Raw genomic sequence first — 12579 nt, forward strand, 5'->3', positions numbered from 1 at the left:
CAAACCGCATTTGCTGTTGCACAAGTCAGATAAACGTGATGGAGAACAAGTCGAAGTCGAGGTCGAACTGAACTTCAAGATAGAGTTCATTTGAAAGCAATGGAAGAAGTAGAAAGGTTGGAGAACAGACAGTAATGTTTTGGAAATCATGCATTCATCTCAAGCTGCTTCTCTAGCCTGAGCCGCTCACTGCTGAGCCGCTGCTACTGTACAGCCCTCCATGATCATGCTCTGCGCGTGCGCAATGCGCGCGTGGTATTGTGAGCACACACCGTAAAATGAGAAAATACCATTGTGTCAAACAGAGAAAAAAGCAAACCCATCCCATGATCGCATTATCAAACGCCTCGGCCACCTTCATTGAGCCCTTGTTGAGTAAACCAAAGAATTCATCGTAAACGCCCCGTCAAGAAGACCCTGTCGTCATCTATTTGGTGGACGAAGAGTACTTGGTGACGGCCTTGGTGCCTTCAGAGACGGCGTGCTTGGCCAACTCGCCGGGGAGGATCAGTCGCACGGAGGTCTGGATCTCGCGGGATGAGATGGTCGACTTCTTGTTGTATGCGGCGAGCTTGGAGGCCTCGGTTGCGACGCGCTCGAAGATGTCGTTGACGAAAGAGTTCAGGATGGACATGGCGCGGTTGGAGATACCGGTGTCTGGGTGAACCTGCTTGAGGACTGGAGACAGAAAACGCGTCAGCACAAGATGAATCATTGATGGAAATGAGATGCGATGGATGCGACGAACCCTTGTAGATGTAGGAGCTGTAGGTCTCCTTTCTGGTCTTGGTGCGCTTCTTCTTCTCGCCGGATGGGGCGGCGGTCTTCTTGCCAGCCTCCTTCTTCTCGGCGGGTGCCTTGCCAGCTGGGGCCTTGCCGGCGGTGGTTGGGGTCTGCGGACGTGTCAGATGCGGTTTGCGACTTCAAATGGCGCATCAGATGCGAAAGTACCTTCTGAGCTGCCTTGGGTGCCATTTCGAGTGCGGTTTTTTGGTTGAGTTGGAGTGGTGGATGAGTTTGGTTGACTTGGGTGATGGATGTGTGATGGATGTCGATGAATGCTGTCGTGCGTGTGTGGAAGAGAAGAAAGCGAGTCGACGGCGAAGTGGGAGGTGCAGGGCCTTTTAAAGCGCGGGCGTCACGCTGCAAGCTGCCAGATCAAACTTGCCGCGCGCCCGCTGTTGTTTTGGTGCGCACGGACCTCCGCGTCACGTTTGGCAGCGACGCTCAGCGCTGCGTGATAAGGGAAGCGCGGGGAGCACGCCAGCGAATAAATACCGCCGCCGCCCACCTCTCTTCACAACAGCTTTTTCCATCTTCCACACCACATTCCATCGACAACAGCCACTCCACCAGCCCATCCATCACCACCAACCCATTCACACCACCCAAACCACCCAAACAACTCAAATCACTCAAAATGACTGGAGGCAAGTCCGGAGGCAAGGCCAGCGGTGCCAAGTCCAGCGCTCAGTCGTAAGTCTTCACTGTTTACTGCATCTTTTTCAGATGCTTCCACCTCATCCATCACATTTGACGCGCTTTTCCGGTCCAAAACAACGCGTTTTCCATCTGATATCGCATCTGGCGCAAACTGACATCATCCATCACAGGCGTTCGTCCAAGGCTGGTCTCGCATTCCCAGTCGGTCGTGTCCACCGTCTCCTCCGCAAGGGCAACTACGCTCAGCGTGTCGGTGCTGGTGAGTCGCATCCGTCTGATTGCTTCTGCCTGATCGCATCATCTGACCTTCATCTCCAGGTGCTCCCGTCTACCTCGCCGCTGTCCTCGAATACCTGGCTGCTGAGATCCTCGAGTTGGCTGGCAACGCCGCCCGTGACAACAAGAAGACCCGTATCATCCCACGTCACTTGCAATTGGCCATCCGCAACGATGAGGAGCTGAACAAGCTCCTGGGCCACGTCACCATCGCCCAGGGTGGTGTCCTCCCCAACATTCACCAGAGTAAGCAGAACCACCTCCACAATTGCATCCTCCAGTCACTGACATCCACTTCCAGACCTGCTCCCCAAGAAGACCACCGGCACCAAGCCAGGCAAGGGCCCAGGCAGCCAAGAGCTGTAAATGCTTTCTTCTTTCATCAAGTGACAACGGCACAATGGGTTCTGGCGTAGAATGGGGTTTTCTGATGATAATGGGCTCATCGACGGCGGGCATGAGCTCTGGTTATGGCGTGTTCTGCTTTTTTCTTATTACTGCTGCATGACGATGCCTCTGATCTGATCCAGAGGCAGAGGCGAAGAGAGTATGCTGTACATTATGCCCATAGCAAGCAGCTATTGGGGCAGCAGGCTTATGATGATACCAAGCTTGAATTGAGCAATCCGATCAGACTTCAAACACTTCATTCAAACTTCTCCATTTCTCAACCTCATTCCTATTGCTTTCGAGACTTTTACTTGCAGCTTCCTTGACGCGTTGGTGAGGTCGCGTCAAAACAAAAAGCATCCAGCCAATCGGCAGCAAGCCGTATTTCTGACCTTGAAGAACGACCACGGATTTGGAGAAGTCAAGACCTTGAAGGAAACATGCGTGAGAAACGTTTGCTGATGAAGGATGCATTCGAGTACTGCAGGTTTCTGAAAGTTGAAGAGATCGTAGAAGGCGGACGGGCTCCGACCGAAGGGCGGCAGACAACCAACACACTCTCGAACTCCTTGGCTTGGAAGAAGTCGCAGCATCGGAGAAAGATCCACGTATTGGATGAAACAGGTAGAAAGAGGAAACGGAGAAGGTCTCTCAGGATGGAACGCTTGATTGTAATCTGTACAGCATGCAAAACCTACACAACATCCTCCACATGGTAGCCTGCCATCTACGACAGCAGCATGAGTCTCGGGTCCTGTAAAGTGGAATGTCAGCAAATCTCTCCTCCAACTTGACACGTTTTGTCCCGACTCACCTCTATCAACTTCTTGATCTGTACCAAGAAAGTGACTGCTTCCCTGCCGTCCAGGAGTCTGTGGTCGTAGGTGAGGGCGAGGTACATCATGGGGCGGATCTCGACTTTGCCGTTGATGGCGACGGGCTTTTGGTTGACGGCGTGGAGACCAAGGACGGCGGTTTGGGGGAGGTTGATGATCGGGGTGCCCATGAGGGAGCCGAAGACGCCGCCGTTGGAGATGGTGAAGGTGCCACCGGCCATGTCTTCGATCGTGAGCTTGTTGTCGCGTGCCTGGTAACCAAGTGTCAGTGTTTTGTACTCCTCTCGTATATAATCTTGCCCACCTTCTTGCCGAGATCTGCAATAGACTTCTCAATACCAAGCATGTCCATGCTCTCAGCGTTGCGGACCACGGGTGTCACCAGACCCTTCTCAGTTGCCACGGCCACAGAAATGTCGACGTAGTCCTTGTACACGATGGTATCTCCGCTACCTGGGCCTTCGATGCTGGCGTTGACCGTGGGGACATCTTTCATGGCCAGAACAGATGCCCGTGCGAATGCGCTCATGAAACCAAACTTGATGCCAGTCTTCTTGAGCACATCATCCTTGTAGAGCTTGCGCATCTCCATCAGAGCAGACATGTCGACCTCGTTGAACGTGGTAAGAGATGCGGCGGTGTTTTGCGACTGCTTCAGACGCTCAGCGATCCTCATGCGCATGCGGTTCATCTTGATTCGGCGCTCTTCACGGCTGCCATATGGAGATTCGACCTTTGATTCTGACTCTTTCGGCTTTGACTCTTCCTTCTTGGGCTCAGGCTTCGATTCTTGCTTTGGTTGTGGCTTCGACTCTTCTTTCTTGGGTTCAGGTTTCGATTCTTCCTTGGGCTTGGGCTCTTCCTTCTTGCCCGAGGTCTCGGATGCGCTGGGTTGCGATTCTGGCGCCGGCTCTTTCGGCTCTTCCTTCGCAGTCTCTGCCTTTTGTCCTGGCTCGCCTCCAAGTTCGAGCTTCACGAGATCTTGACCAACAGTGACAGTATCCTCTTCCTTCGCAAGGAACTCCTTGATCGTACCAGCAGCGGGGGCGTTGACAGCGACATCGATCTTGTCGGTCTCGATCGTGGCGATTTCCTCGTCCTGCTCGACATAGTCTCCAACCTGTTTCGAGAACTGTTTCAAGGTACCCTCTGAGATCGACTCTGCCATTTCTGGCACTTTGACCGTTTGCTCCTCTGCCGCATAGTCAGTATTGATTCTACTTCGTATCGTATTTGATTCTGACCATAATAGCGACTTGTCAAGCTGAATTGACGCAATTGTACAGGCTGGAAGGGTTTCCTTGTTTGCTGGTCAGTCACTGCGCCATTTTTGTGTTTCAGGGTCGCATACTTCGTAGGAAGCAGTGCTGGGAGCGAATGTGACGATGATGAGCTGGTAGAAAGTGTCCTGAGTCCAGTAGATGATCGTAGGAGCTTGCTAGATGCTGTAGGAGACTGGCGGAGGAGGGAGGCTGGACGGCATACTGAGCCGCTTGCGAGCCGGCGAAGGCATTGTGAAGACGACATGGCGTGAGAGACGGCAAGCTGCCTTTGATGAGCTCTCAGTAGCAAGGCCAGACAAAGAGGTGGAACGAAGGGCGGTGGGCGGTGTGAGTGGAGTCGTGGTCAGCGGAAATGCAAGTGATGTAGGTTCTTTGATTCTTTGAACGAGTACGGGCGAACGAGGCAAGCTCTGCGGCTGCTTCCGCGCCGCCCAACTCCAACTCCTTCAGTGCTCTCATCGGATAGGTTCCACGGCTGTTCTCCTTCTATACCCGACGACCAAGCCACCATTGACACACCTCACGGGCATTGTCGGAGAGAGTGCGACACCTCCTGCTGGACCAGAAGCCTTGCTGAACGGGCGACTCGCCCTGCGATACCACCGCGGCCATGGCCTCCAAGCAGCACGTCCTGTAATCCACCCCATGTCATTGGCCAGCAAGAGACCACCCTTCTAACACGCACGCGACAGCTCCCTATACCGCCGCTCCCTCAAGTTGGCCCTCGATTGGGCTGTCCACCGATATGTCTGGCGCGGCCAGGCGCTGTACATCAGAGGGCTGTTCGAGGCCAACAAGCACGTCACCCAGCCCAGACAGCAAAGAGTAAGGGATCAGAGATGAACAGGAAGATATGGCAGTCGACTGACTGCGTGGGCAACAGGAACTCCTAGAGCAGACCGAAGCGCTTCTTGAGAAGTGGAAGCACCCAGACCCATACAGACCACCAACGGCACCGGGTGGCAGCAAGTACGAGCGCAACCTCCCTTGTCCGCACTTGGATCGTGAGTATACACCATACACTATGGAGGAGCATTCATGCTGACTATTCCAGCACCTCCACACATGCATCTGTAGGGAACGGGACTGGGAGACGGCGCTGGGACATGTATATATGGATGACAAGCCTTCAGAGAAAAGGCACAAATGCTACAGCGAGACGCCAACTTTTCTTCAAACGTGCACGACTTTGCCGCCAGACTCATCCAATCCGCCATACTAACACATGCAGTGTCTCGAAAGCTCATTCTCATTCACAATCGTGGTCTTGATTCTATGGGTCCATCCAGCTCGCGAACCCTCCTCTGCACCCAGATGCGAATGGTGTGGACCAGGCCGTCAATCTGCTCTACTGTGTTGCCAGCGTGCAGACACACCCTCACTCTCTCGGTTCCTTCAGGTACGGTCGGCGACATGATCCCACGGACAACGAACCCAAGCCGTTGGCAGTGTGCAGCCAGGACTTTCGGCTCGGATGAAAGTACTGCAAATATGGGAGTCTCTGGGCATGCGATCGGGCTCCTCACCAAATGCTCGTATGCCGGTGGTAGGTGCAGCGAAGCCTGCATATCCAGCAGACGTTCGTGTAACGTCTGAATCAGCAATTGAAGGTTTCTCGCCAATGCCTCCGTCTTCCCGCTCATCAGCCAGTCATACGATGCCCTTATAGCTGCCAAGGCCGGATAGGACATGAAGGTTGTGTATATCATCGGTCGCGCGTAGTTCACCAGGTACTCTCGGATCGCCGGACTGCAAAGGAGGATGGCACCATTACATGCTAGAGCCTTGCCGAAAGTGTGCAGTCGAACAGTCACTTCCTTCTCAAGGCCCAGCTGGCAAACGAGGCCTCTTCCTTTTGGACCAAAAACACCGTTCGAATGGGCTTCGTCAACGATCAGATGGCCGTTCCCTTTGGGCAATAAGTTCTTGATCAATGCTACGATTTGCTGGAGTGGTGCAACATCGCCGTCCATGCTATAGACAGCTTCAACGGCGATGAAGACATTCCTCTTCCCAGCTCGGATTTGCTCGTCTTCGGCGGTGCACTGCTTCAACACCTGTTTCAGCGCACTAACACTGTTGTGCTGGAAGAACACCTTCTTCGCAGCCCTTGACGACTTCATCCCATCGTGAACACTCGCGTGAATGAACTCATCGTACACGATAACATCCCCCCTCTGCGGCAGACAGGAGAACAACCCAACGTTGGCATCGAATCCAGAATTGCACAAAAGTCCAGTCTCAGCATTATGAAAAGCTGCAATATCCTTTTCGAGTTTCTCTGCGTAGTTGGAGTTCCCGTCCAGTAATCGTGATCCTCCACTGCCAAGATGGGAGGATAGGGCGGGGTCGGAATGCAGCTCCTGGAGAAATGCATGGCGAAGATCCTTCGAGGTTGCAAGCGAGAGGAAGTCGTTCGAGGAGAAGTCGACACTCTCCGGCGGGTTGGTCGTGAGTCTTCGCAGTGTGGACTGACTCTGCCGTTTCGACAGCGTTGCCGTGATGGCGTCTTCTAGCTGAGACCTTCGAGCCATGGTTTGAAGCTGAGTCAATAACAATGGACTGGATCTTTCGCTTTCTTCACTGCCTCGCAGCAGCTCGCATGTGCAGGAAGTAGCAGAGCTCTATTTCCAGCCCCACGCGCTCATCAATGGCCATTGACTTCTCCCACCAACGCACGAGCTATGCCTCGGCGACAGTACCCATTGGCATTCTGCTGCTTAGACTTTGGTTGACGCTCCCACACCGCTACACCCTGCACGAACGAAGCCCGAGCGAGAGCAAGCCAGCACTCGGCTGCAGCCGCTGTGGATGTCAACGACATCTCTTCTTTCTTCTTCCTTCCTCATCCTCCAACTTCCTGTGCTTTTGTTGAGATCGGGGCGGTTGTCGTGGTAATGCGTGCAAGATGAGACAGGTTGGATCGGTCCTGTGGCCGAAGTTGCGAGTGCTGCAGGTGTACGGTGCCAATACCGGTGTCGGCAAGACGATTTTCAGTTCGCTTCTTTGCCGAGCGTTTCAGAAGCGACTTCCCAGCGTCAACTACCTCAAGCCTGTCTCCACGGGGCCGCTGGATGAAGCTGATGATCAGTGAGTTTGTCCATATACCCGATCGATTCGTTTGTACGAAAATTGGGCAAGGAATCAAGTTGGTTGTGTGTTTTTGAAACATGCGATCTAACCCCAACAACCCTAAGGGTTACAGTCACTGACGGACATCTAGCCACATTGCAACGCTTGACACGGGCGTGAACTCGAAATGCCTCTTCCAATTCAATGACCCCGTCAGTCCGCATCTGGCTGTTCGTTCGGCAGGCAGGGTAAGCAGGATTGTAATACAAGTCGATCAAAAGATTGACATTGATAGCCCATCACCGATGCCACAGTCCTTGCGGCAGTGTACGATGAGCTGTCGAAGCACGCCAATGGCCAAGATGGCATCTCCATCGTCGAGACAGCCGGTGGCGTCTTATCACCAACCCCATCCGGAAGCTCACAAGCAGACCTGTATCGCCCGTTGAGACTGCCTACTTTGCTTGTGGGAGATCACAACCTCGGCGGCATTGGAACGACCATCTCGGCATGGGAGTCTCTACACATGCGAGGATATGATGTCCATTCCGTGGCTCTCTTCTCGGAAGATCGTGGAGTTGATCGATACGGCAACTTTGCATACCTCAGGGATTACTTCCAAGATCGAAGCGTCACGGCGTTCTCAATCCCTCCGCCACCTCCTCGGAATGTGAACGTCGAGGAAGATCATCAAGCCATGCAGGAGTATTATGAGCAGTCAGCCGAGCATCGCGATGTCATGGCGTTTACTGAGCGATTCCTTGCGTCTCACGACAAGAGGATAGCAGAGATCCGATCGATGCCAGAGGAGGCAGAGAAAGCGATTTGGCATCCTTTCTTGCAGCATACCGAAAGATCTAAGGATACCATCATGGCCTGGGACTCTGCGTACGGCGACTACTTCCAGAGCTATACCACAACGCAGCAGACCGAGCAGAACTCGCCGGCTGATCCCGAACCATCTCTACTCAAGCCTGCGTTTGACGGCTCTGCATCGTGGTGGACGCAAGGTCTAGGCCATGGAAATCCCACTCTCGCACTCACTGCTGCCTACGCGGCTGGCCGATATGGCCATGTGATGTTCGCCGGTTCCATCCACAAACCTGCCCTTGACTTGGCCCAGACGCTCATTGAGAAGTCTGGAAACTCGCGTCTGAAGAAAGTATTCTACACCGATAATGGAAGCACTGGAATGGAAGTGGCTGTCAAGATGGGACTTCGAGCTTCACTCATGAGGTACAAGCCCGAGAACCCTCGAGATCTCGATATCCGGATACTGGGGTTGAAGAACAGTTACCATGGGGATACGATCGGAACGATGGACTGCTCAGAACCAAGCATCTTCAACGAAAAGGTTGAATGGTACAAAGGACGAGGCATCTGGCTCGACTTCCCAACGGTCAAAATGCGAGAAGGGAGATGGCTTGTCGAGCCTTTCGAAGGAGCGCCCTTCAACACCAAGTACTTTCACTCCCTAAGCGATCTTTTTGACTTCCACCAGAGACACAGAGACTGGGACGCATACAAGCGATATTTGCGGGAGACCATCTCAGACGCCGTCAAGCAAGGCGACAACATCCGTCTCGGCTCCGTCATCATCGAACCCATCATCCTCGGTGCCGGCGGCATGCTCTTCGCAGACCCCCTCTACCAGCGCTGCCTCGTCGAAGTCGCCCGCGAATTCTACGAACCCAACTCAACAACCTCCAACGGGGATGGAAACGGCAACGGAGGCGACTGGACCTCAATGCCCATAATCTTCGACGAAGTCTTCACAGGCCTCTACCGCCTGGGCCGCTTCAGCGCCGCCTCCTTCCTAGGCCTGCAACCGGACATCGTCGTCAACGCCAAACTCCTCACCGGCGGCCTCCTCCCCCTCTGCACCACGACCGCCAGCGACGCCATCTTCTCCGCCTTCCTCTCGCCCTCCAAAACCGACGCCCTCCTGCACGGCCACAGCTACACCGCACACCCCATAGGCTGCGCCGTCGCGAACGAGAGTCTGAAACAACTCCAGAATCTGGAGCGCGCCGGTGCCTGGGAAAGTTTCAAGGACGACTGGTCCCCCCGCGCCTTCTCCTACGGCGTCAGCTACCAGGGCTCCGAGCACGCGTGGAGTATGTGGTCGTGGCGTTTCGTCTCCGCCTTATCCCATAAGCGCAACGTGGATAATGTCTTCGCGTTGGGGTCTGTGCTTGCGATTAGTTTGAAGGATGTTGAGGGTGGTGGTTCGGGTGGCGGGTATGCGTCGACGGCGGCGACGGGGGTAAGGGATGCGTTGTTGAGAGGGGAGGGGAGTGTAGGGGTGGATAATTCGGTCGTGCATTCGAGGGTGCTTGGGAATGTGCTTTATTTGATGGCGGCGATGACGACGACGGAGGAGACGATTAGTGGGATTGAGGAGAGGGTTTTGGAGGTTTTGGATGGGTGATGATGAGGATGAGGGGGATGGGGATGATAGAATGTATGGGTGCGTGTTCAGATGTATATATTTGTACGGAATAGAGGTTTGGGTTTACGTTTACAGGAAGCCTGTTCCAGTATGACGGTGGACTACCAAGATCATTTCGACGTTATACACTACATGCTGATCAGTCATACCCCAGCGCCGAACGATGCATTTCAAACCTCCCAACTTCATTCGCCGGACGTAGCACCATACAAACCGAAACGTGCTCCCAAACCCAAAATCAACCCTCACCCTTCACAGCCTTCAAAATCTCCTCCACACCCAAGTCCGGCCCACCAGGCACGACCTCCCTCCAAACCCCCTCACCCACCCTCTCCCCCGGCTCCAAAACCCTCCAATGCGGACTCGGCTCATTCCTCAACCACTTGAAATCATCCACATTCGCCCACTTATTATCGACGTCCTGATCCCGCTCCGTCATATACGCTTGCGGGAGGGGCGCGAAGCGAATCTCGTAGCAGTCCTCGATGATGGGGCGGGAGGTGGCGAGGAGGTAGACGGCGCAGTTGGCGGAGTCGTGCATGCGGAACTGGCGGGCGGCGACGACGAGGACGGAGTTTTTGATGTTGGTGAGGTGGGCGGCGCCGGAGACGTGGCCGCAGATGATGAGGGAGTGGGAGATGTTTTTGAGGGTTAGCGTTGCGAAGGGTTGGCCGTTGGTGGTGGTTGTCGGTGGGGAGAGGTCGATGATGGAGTGGGAGAGGTTGGAGACCGTGCCGGAGCTCGTGGCGTGGCTGGCGGCGGTGGGGAGGACGATGTGGATGTTGTCGTGGTCGCTGATTGTGACGGAGGTGCTTTGCGAGAAGGAGGGTTGGCGGATGGTGCGGGCGGTGGTCGGGGAGAGGGTGTTTTTGGAGGCGTCGTTGCTGGGTTGGGTGGCTTCGGTGCCAGAGTCTTGCTTCTCAGCTTCTTCTTGGTCCTTCTCCCGAGATGGCGTGAGATTGCTCGCAGGCGTGTTCACGTAGCTGCTGTTGTTCGAAACATCCGAAAGATGACCCGGGATCTGCTTCCGCTTCTGATCCGCCATGTCAGCGGCGTCGTTCAAACTAATCGCAGAAGGGTTCTTCTGCGCGCTGAACAATGACTTGTTCTTGAACGAAAACTTCTGCCTGGGAGCATGCACGGCTCGGACATCCTGCAGTTTGGTGTTCAACGCTTTGATCGCATCTCCGTAAGTTCGCTGGTCGTAAGCGGGAATGTAGGAGGAGGCATCCTGGACTTCATTGGAGAGCCGAGCGATTGCTGAGAGGCAGTGGTCGACGGCGTCTGCTCGTTCGCCACCTGAGGAGGCCGTGTTCTCGATGCGGCTCATCTGGTCCTGGAGGTCTTGTTTTCTCGCATTGTTAGTGCTGAATGTTGGGTCTCTTCATGTTGAAGGCCAACCTGTGACTTCATGCTGGAAATAGCGAAAGAACTTTTCGTTGGCCGTGGGCTGGGCAGTGCCGTCTGCCGCCGTTGTCGCCATATTTCTTGGAGGGTCTTGTATCTTGGACGTGAGTAGGTGAGTAGGGTCAAGTCAAGCTGGTGTCGCGTGCCTCTGATCGAAGCTGGAGATCAGGTTGAAGACGTCCGTCTGATGTGTTTGGAGGACCCTTTTCGTTCAGCAGATTTCACATGGCGTCATGGAGCGATATAGCAAGCGTGTGCAAGGGAATCGCTGGGTGGTATCGAGATTGCACCACCACTCTCTGCACTCGCCCACCACCACAACCTGGCAAACATGAGTGAGGAGACGTCAGGCGCGAAGCCCCGCTATTTCTTGCGGTCAGCCAATCAGACTGCAGATAAATGTCCTAGTCTGGATCAAGATCGGCACACCTCGATCACCAACATCCACGTCAACGCGTCCTGCTCGTACCATGTTACATCTCCCTCAGATCAACAATGAGACTCCTAGGCAGCCGTGGAGATGCACAGGAGGATGAGGAACAGGTGCTACGACCAGCGGCGCCCGACGATCGCTAGACCTCCCATCCCCATCCTTCGTACAAGTCGACAACAACCATAACAGGCCCCATGGCACGGTCTCGTCTGAAAGGGCCGAGAAAGAATGCAAAGAGACGCCGTGAATATGAACAGCGGACTAGACAGAGGCAGGGATAAACGGCCGTTCAGAAGACCCGGAATGTTGAGGAACGATGTAAAGAGATGCAAGTCAAACGCGCGTTGCAGCAATAAATTCGCATGGCAGAGACGAGACATCTCCCATATTTACGGCAAGGTATTTGAGGGTTAAGAAGAGCTAATCATACCACTGCGCTCTTTCTGCGATTCGACCACCCTCTCCGCCCCGACCTCGATGAGCTCGTTCCTCAGCGCGACTTTCCGATCGACATCGCCGTCTCCATAAAGGTCCCAGAATGCAGGTGGCAGATACTCCGTCGCCACTTCTTTGTACTTCTTCTTCGCCAGGTCATCGAACGCGCCCAAGTCCAAATCTTCCAATCTACCTTCCAGCGTCGAGCAGACAACCGAGTCGTCTATCACATCTCCTTCAAAACGATAATTCGGCCAAACGAACGACTTCAGGCGGAGCGAGTTCGCGAGAGGTTGGTATACAACCATGGCATACGCACAGGCCTTGCCATTTCGACGGTCCGCTTGACAGCCACACACCTCCGCTGCATGATTCGAGATGGTGACATCCTCCGGGGCTGACGAAGAGTCCAACGTCCACTCTGCAATCACCTGAGCATCCTCCTGGTAAGGTATCCGATCGCACCCGTCTTGACTCTGAATCAGCGTATCCCAGATCATATCCGCGTCATCGTTCGCACAGATGGTTTCCTTGTCGGGGCTCCGCAAGTAG

At 54.4% G+C, this 12579-nt stretch overlaps 8 protein-coding genes across 8 annotated transcripts; 3 read left to right on the forward strand and 5 right to left on the reverse strand.

Annotated features, from left to right (window-relative positions):
• Positions 1–427: 427 nt before the first annotated feature.
• M409DRAFT_36039 (uncharacterized protein) lies at positions 428–782 on the reverse strand (the record flags this gene model as incomplete). Its single annotated transcript, XM_033810495.1, has 2 exons — positions 428–678; positions 749–782. Coding segments are annotated over 2 exons (285 nt in total), but the record flags the coding sequence as incomplete, so codon positions are not given.
• An 832-nt stretch (positions 783–1614) lies between these two features.
• Positions 1615–2061, forward strand: M409DRAFT_34173 (uncharacterized protein; the record flags this gene model as incomplete). Its single annotated transcript, XM_033810318.1, has 3 exons — positions 1615–1702; positions 1762–1965; positions 2021–2061. Coding segments are annotated over 3 exons (333 nt in total), but the record flags the coding sequence as incomplete, so codon positions are not given.
• A 775-nt stretch (positions 2062–2836) lies between these two features.
• Positions 2837–4472, reverse strand: M409DRAFT_20089 (uncharacterized protein; the record flags this gene model as incomplete). Its single annotated transcript, XM_033805227.1, has 5 exons — positions 2837–2863; positions 2924–3196; positions 3250–4139; positions 4190–4245; positions 4297–4472. The coding sequence occupies 5 exons, from the start codon at positions 4470–4472 to the stop codon at positions 2837–2839; spliced, it is 1422 nt and encodes a 473-aa protein (XP_033670563.1).
• Positions 4473–4838: 366 nt separating this feature from the next.
• On the forward strand, positions 4839–5305 carry M409DRAFT_20090 (uncharacterized protein; the record flags this gene model as incomplete). Its single annotated transcript, XM_033805228.1, has 4 exons — positions 4839–4861; positions 4921–5053; positions 5112–5232; positions 5283–5305. The coding sequence occupies 4 exons, from the start codon at positions 4839–4841 to the stop codon at positions 5303–5305; spliced, it is 300 nt and encodes a 99-aa protein (XP_033670564.1).
• A 176-nt stretch (positions 5306–5481) lies between these two features.
• On the reverse strand, positions 5482–6762 carry M409DRAFT_20091 (uncharacterized protein; the record flags this gene model as incomplete). Its single annotated transcript, XM_033805229.1, has 1 exon — positions 5482–6762. One exon carries the CDS (start codon positions 6760–6762, stop codon positions 5482–5484), a length of 1281 nt encoding a protein of 426 aa, XP_033670565.1.
• Positions 6763–7136: 374 nt separating this feature from the next.
• On the forward strand, positions 7137–9731 carry M409DRAFT_20092 (uncharacterized protein; the record flags this gene model as incomplete). The annotated part of the gene is made up of 3 exons (XM_033805230.1): positions 7137–7318; positions 7452–7548; positions 7596–9731. 3 exons carry the CDS (start codon positions 7137–7139, stop codon positions 9729–9731), a joined length of 2415 nt encoding a protein of 804 aa, XP_033670566.1.
• A 259-nt stretch (positions 9732–9990) lies between these two features.
• Positions 9991–11235, reverse strand: M409DRAFT_20093 (uncharacterized protein; the record flags this gene model as incomplete). The annotated part of the gene is made up of 2 exons (XM_033805231.1): positions 9991–11096; positions 11154–11235. The coding sequence occupies 2 exons, from the start codon at positions 11233–11235 to the stop codon at positions 9991–9993; spliced, it is 1188 nt and encodes a 395-aa protein (XP_033670567.1).
• A 767-nt stretch (positions 11236–12002) lies between these two features.
• On the reverse strand, positions 12003–12527 carry M409DRAFT_20094 (uncharacterized protein; the record flags this gene model as incomplete). The annotated part of the gene is made up of 1 exon (XM_033805232.1): positions 12003–12527. The coding sequence occupies one exon, from the start codon at positions 12525–12527 to the stop codon at positions 12003–12005; it is 525 nt and encodes a 174-aa protein (XP_033670568.1).
• Positions 12528–12579: the final 52 nt, after the last annotated feature.

This window comes from Zasmidium cellare (genome assembly GCF_010093935.1).
Source record: "Zasmidium cellare ATCC 36951 unplaced genomic scaffold M409scaffold_9, whole genome shotgun sequence".
In the NCBI taxonomy this organism is placed as follows: Eukaryota; Fungi; Ascomycota; class Dothideomycetes; order Mycosphaerellales; family Mycosphaerellaceae; genus Zasmidium; species Zasmidium cellare.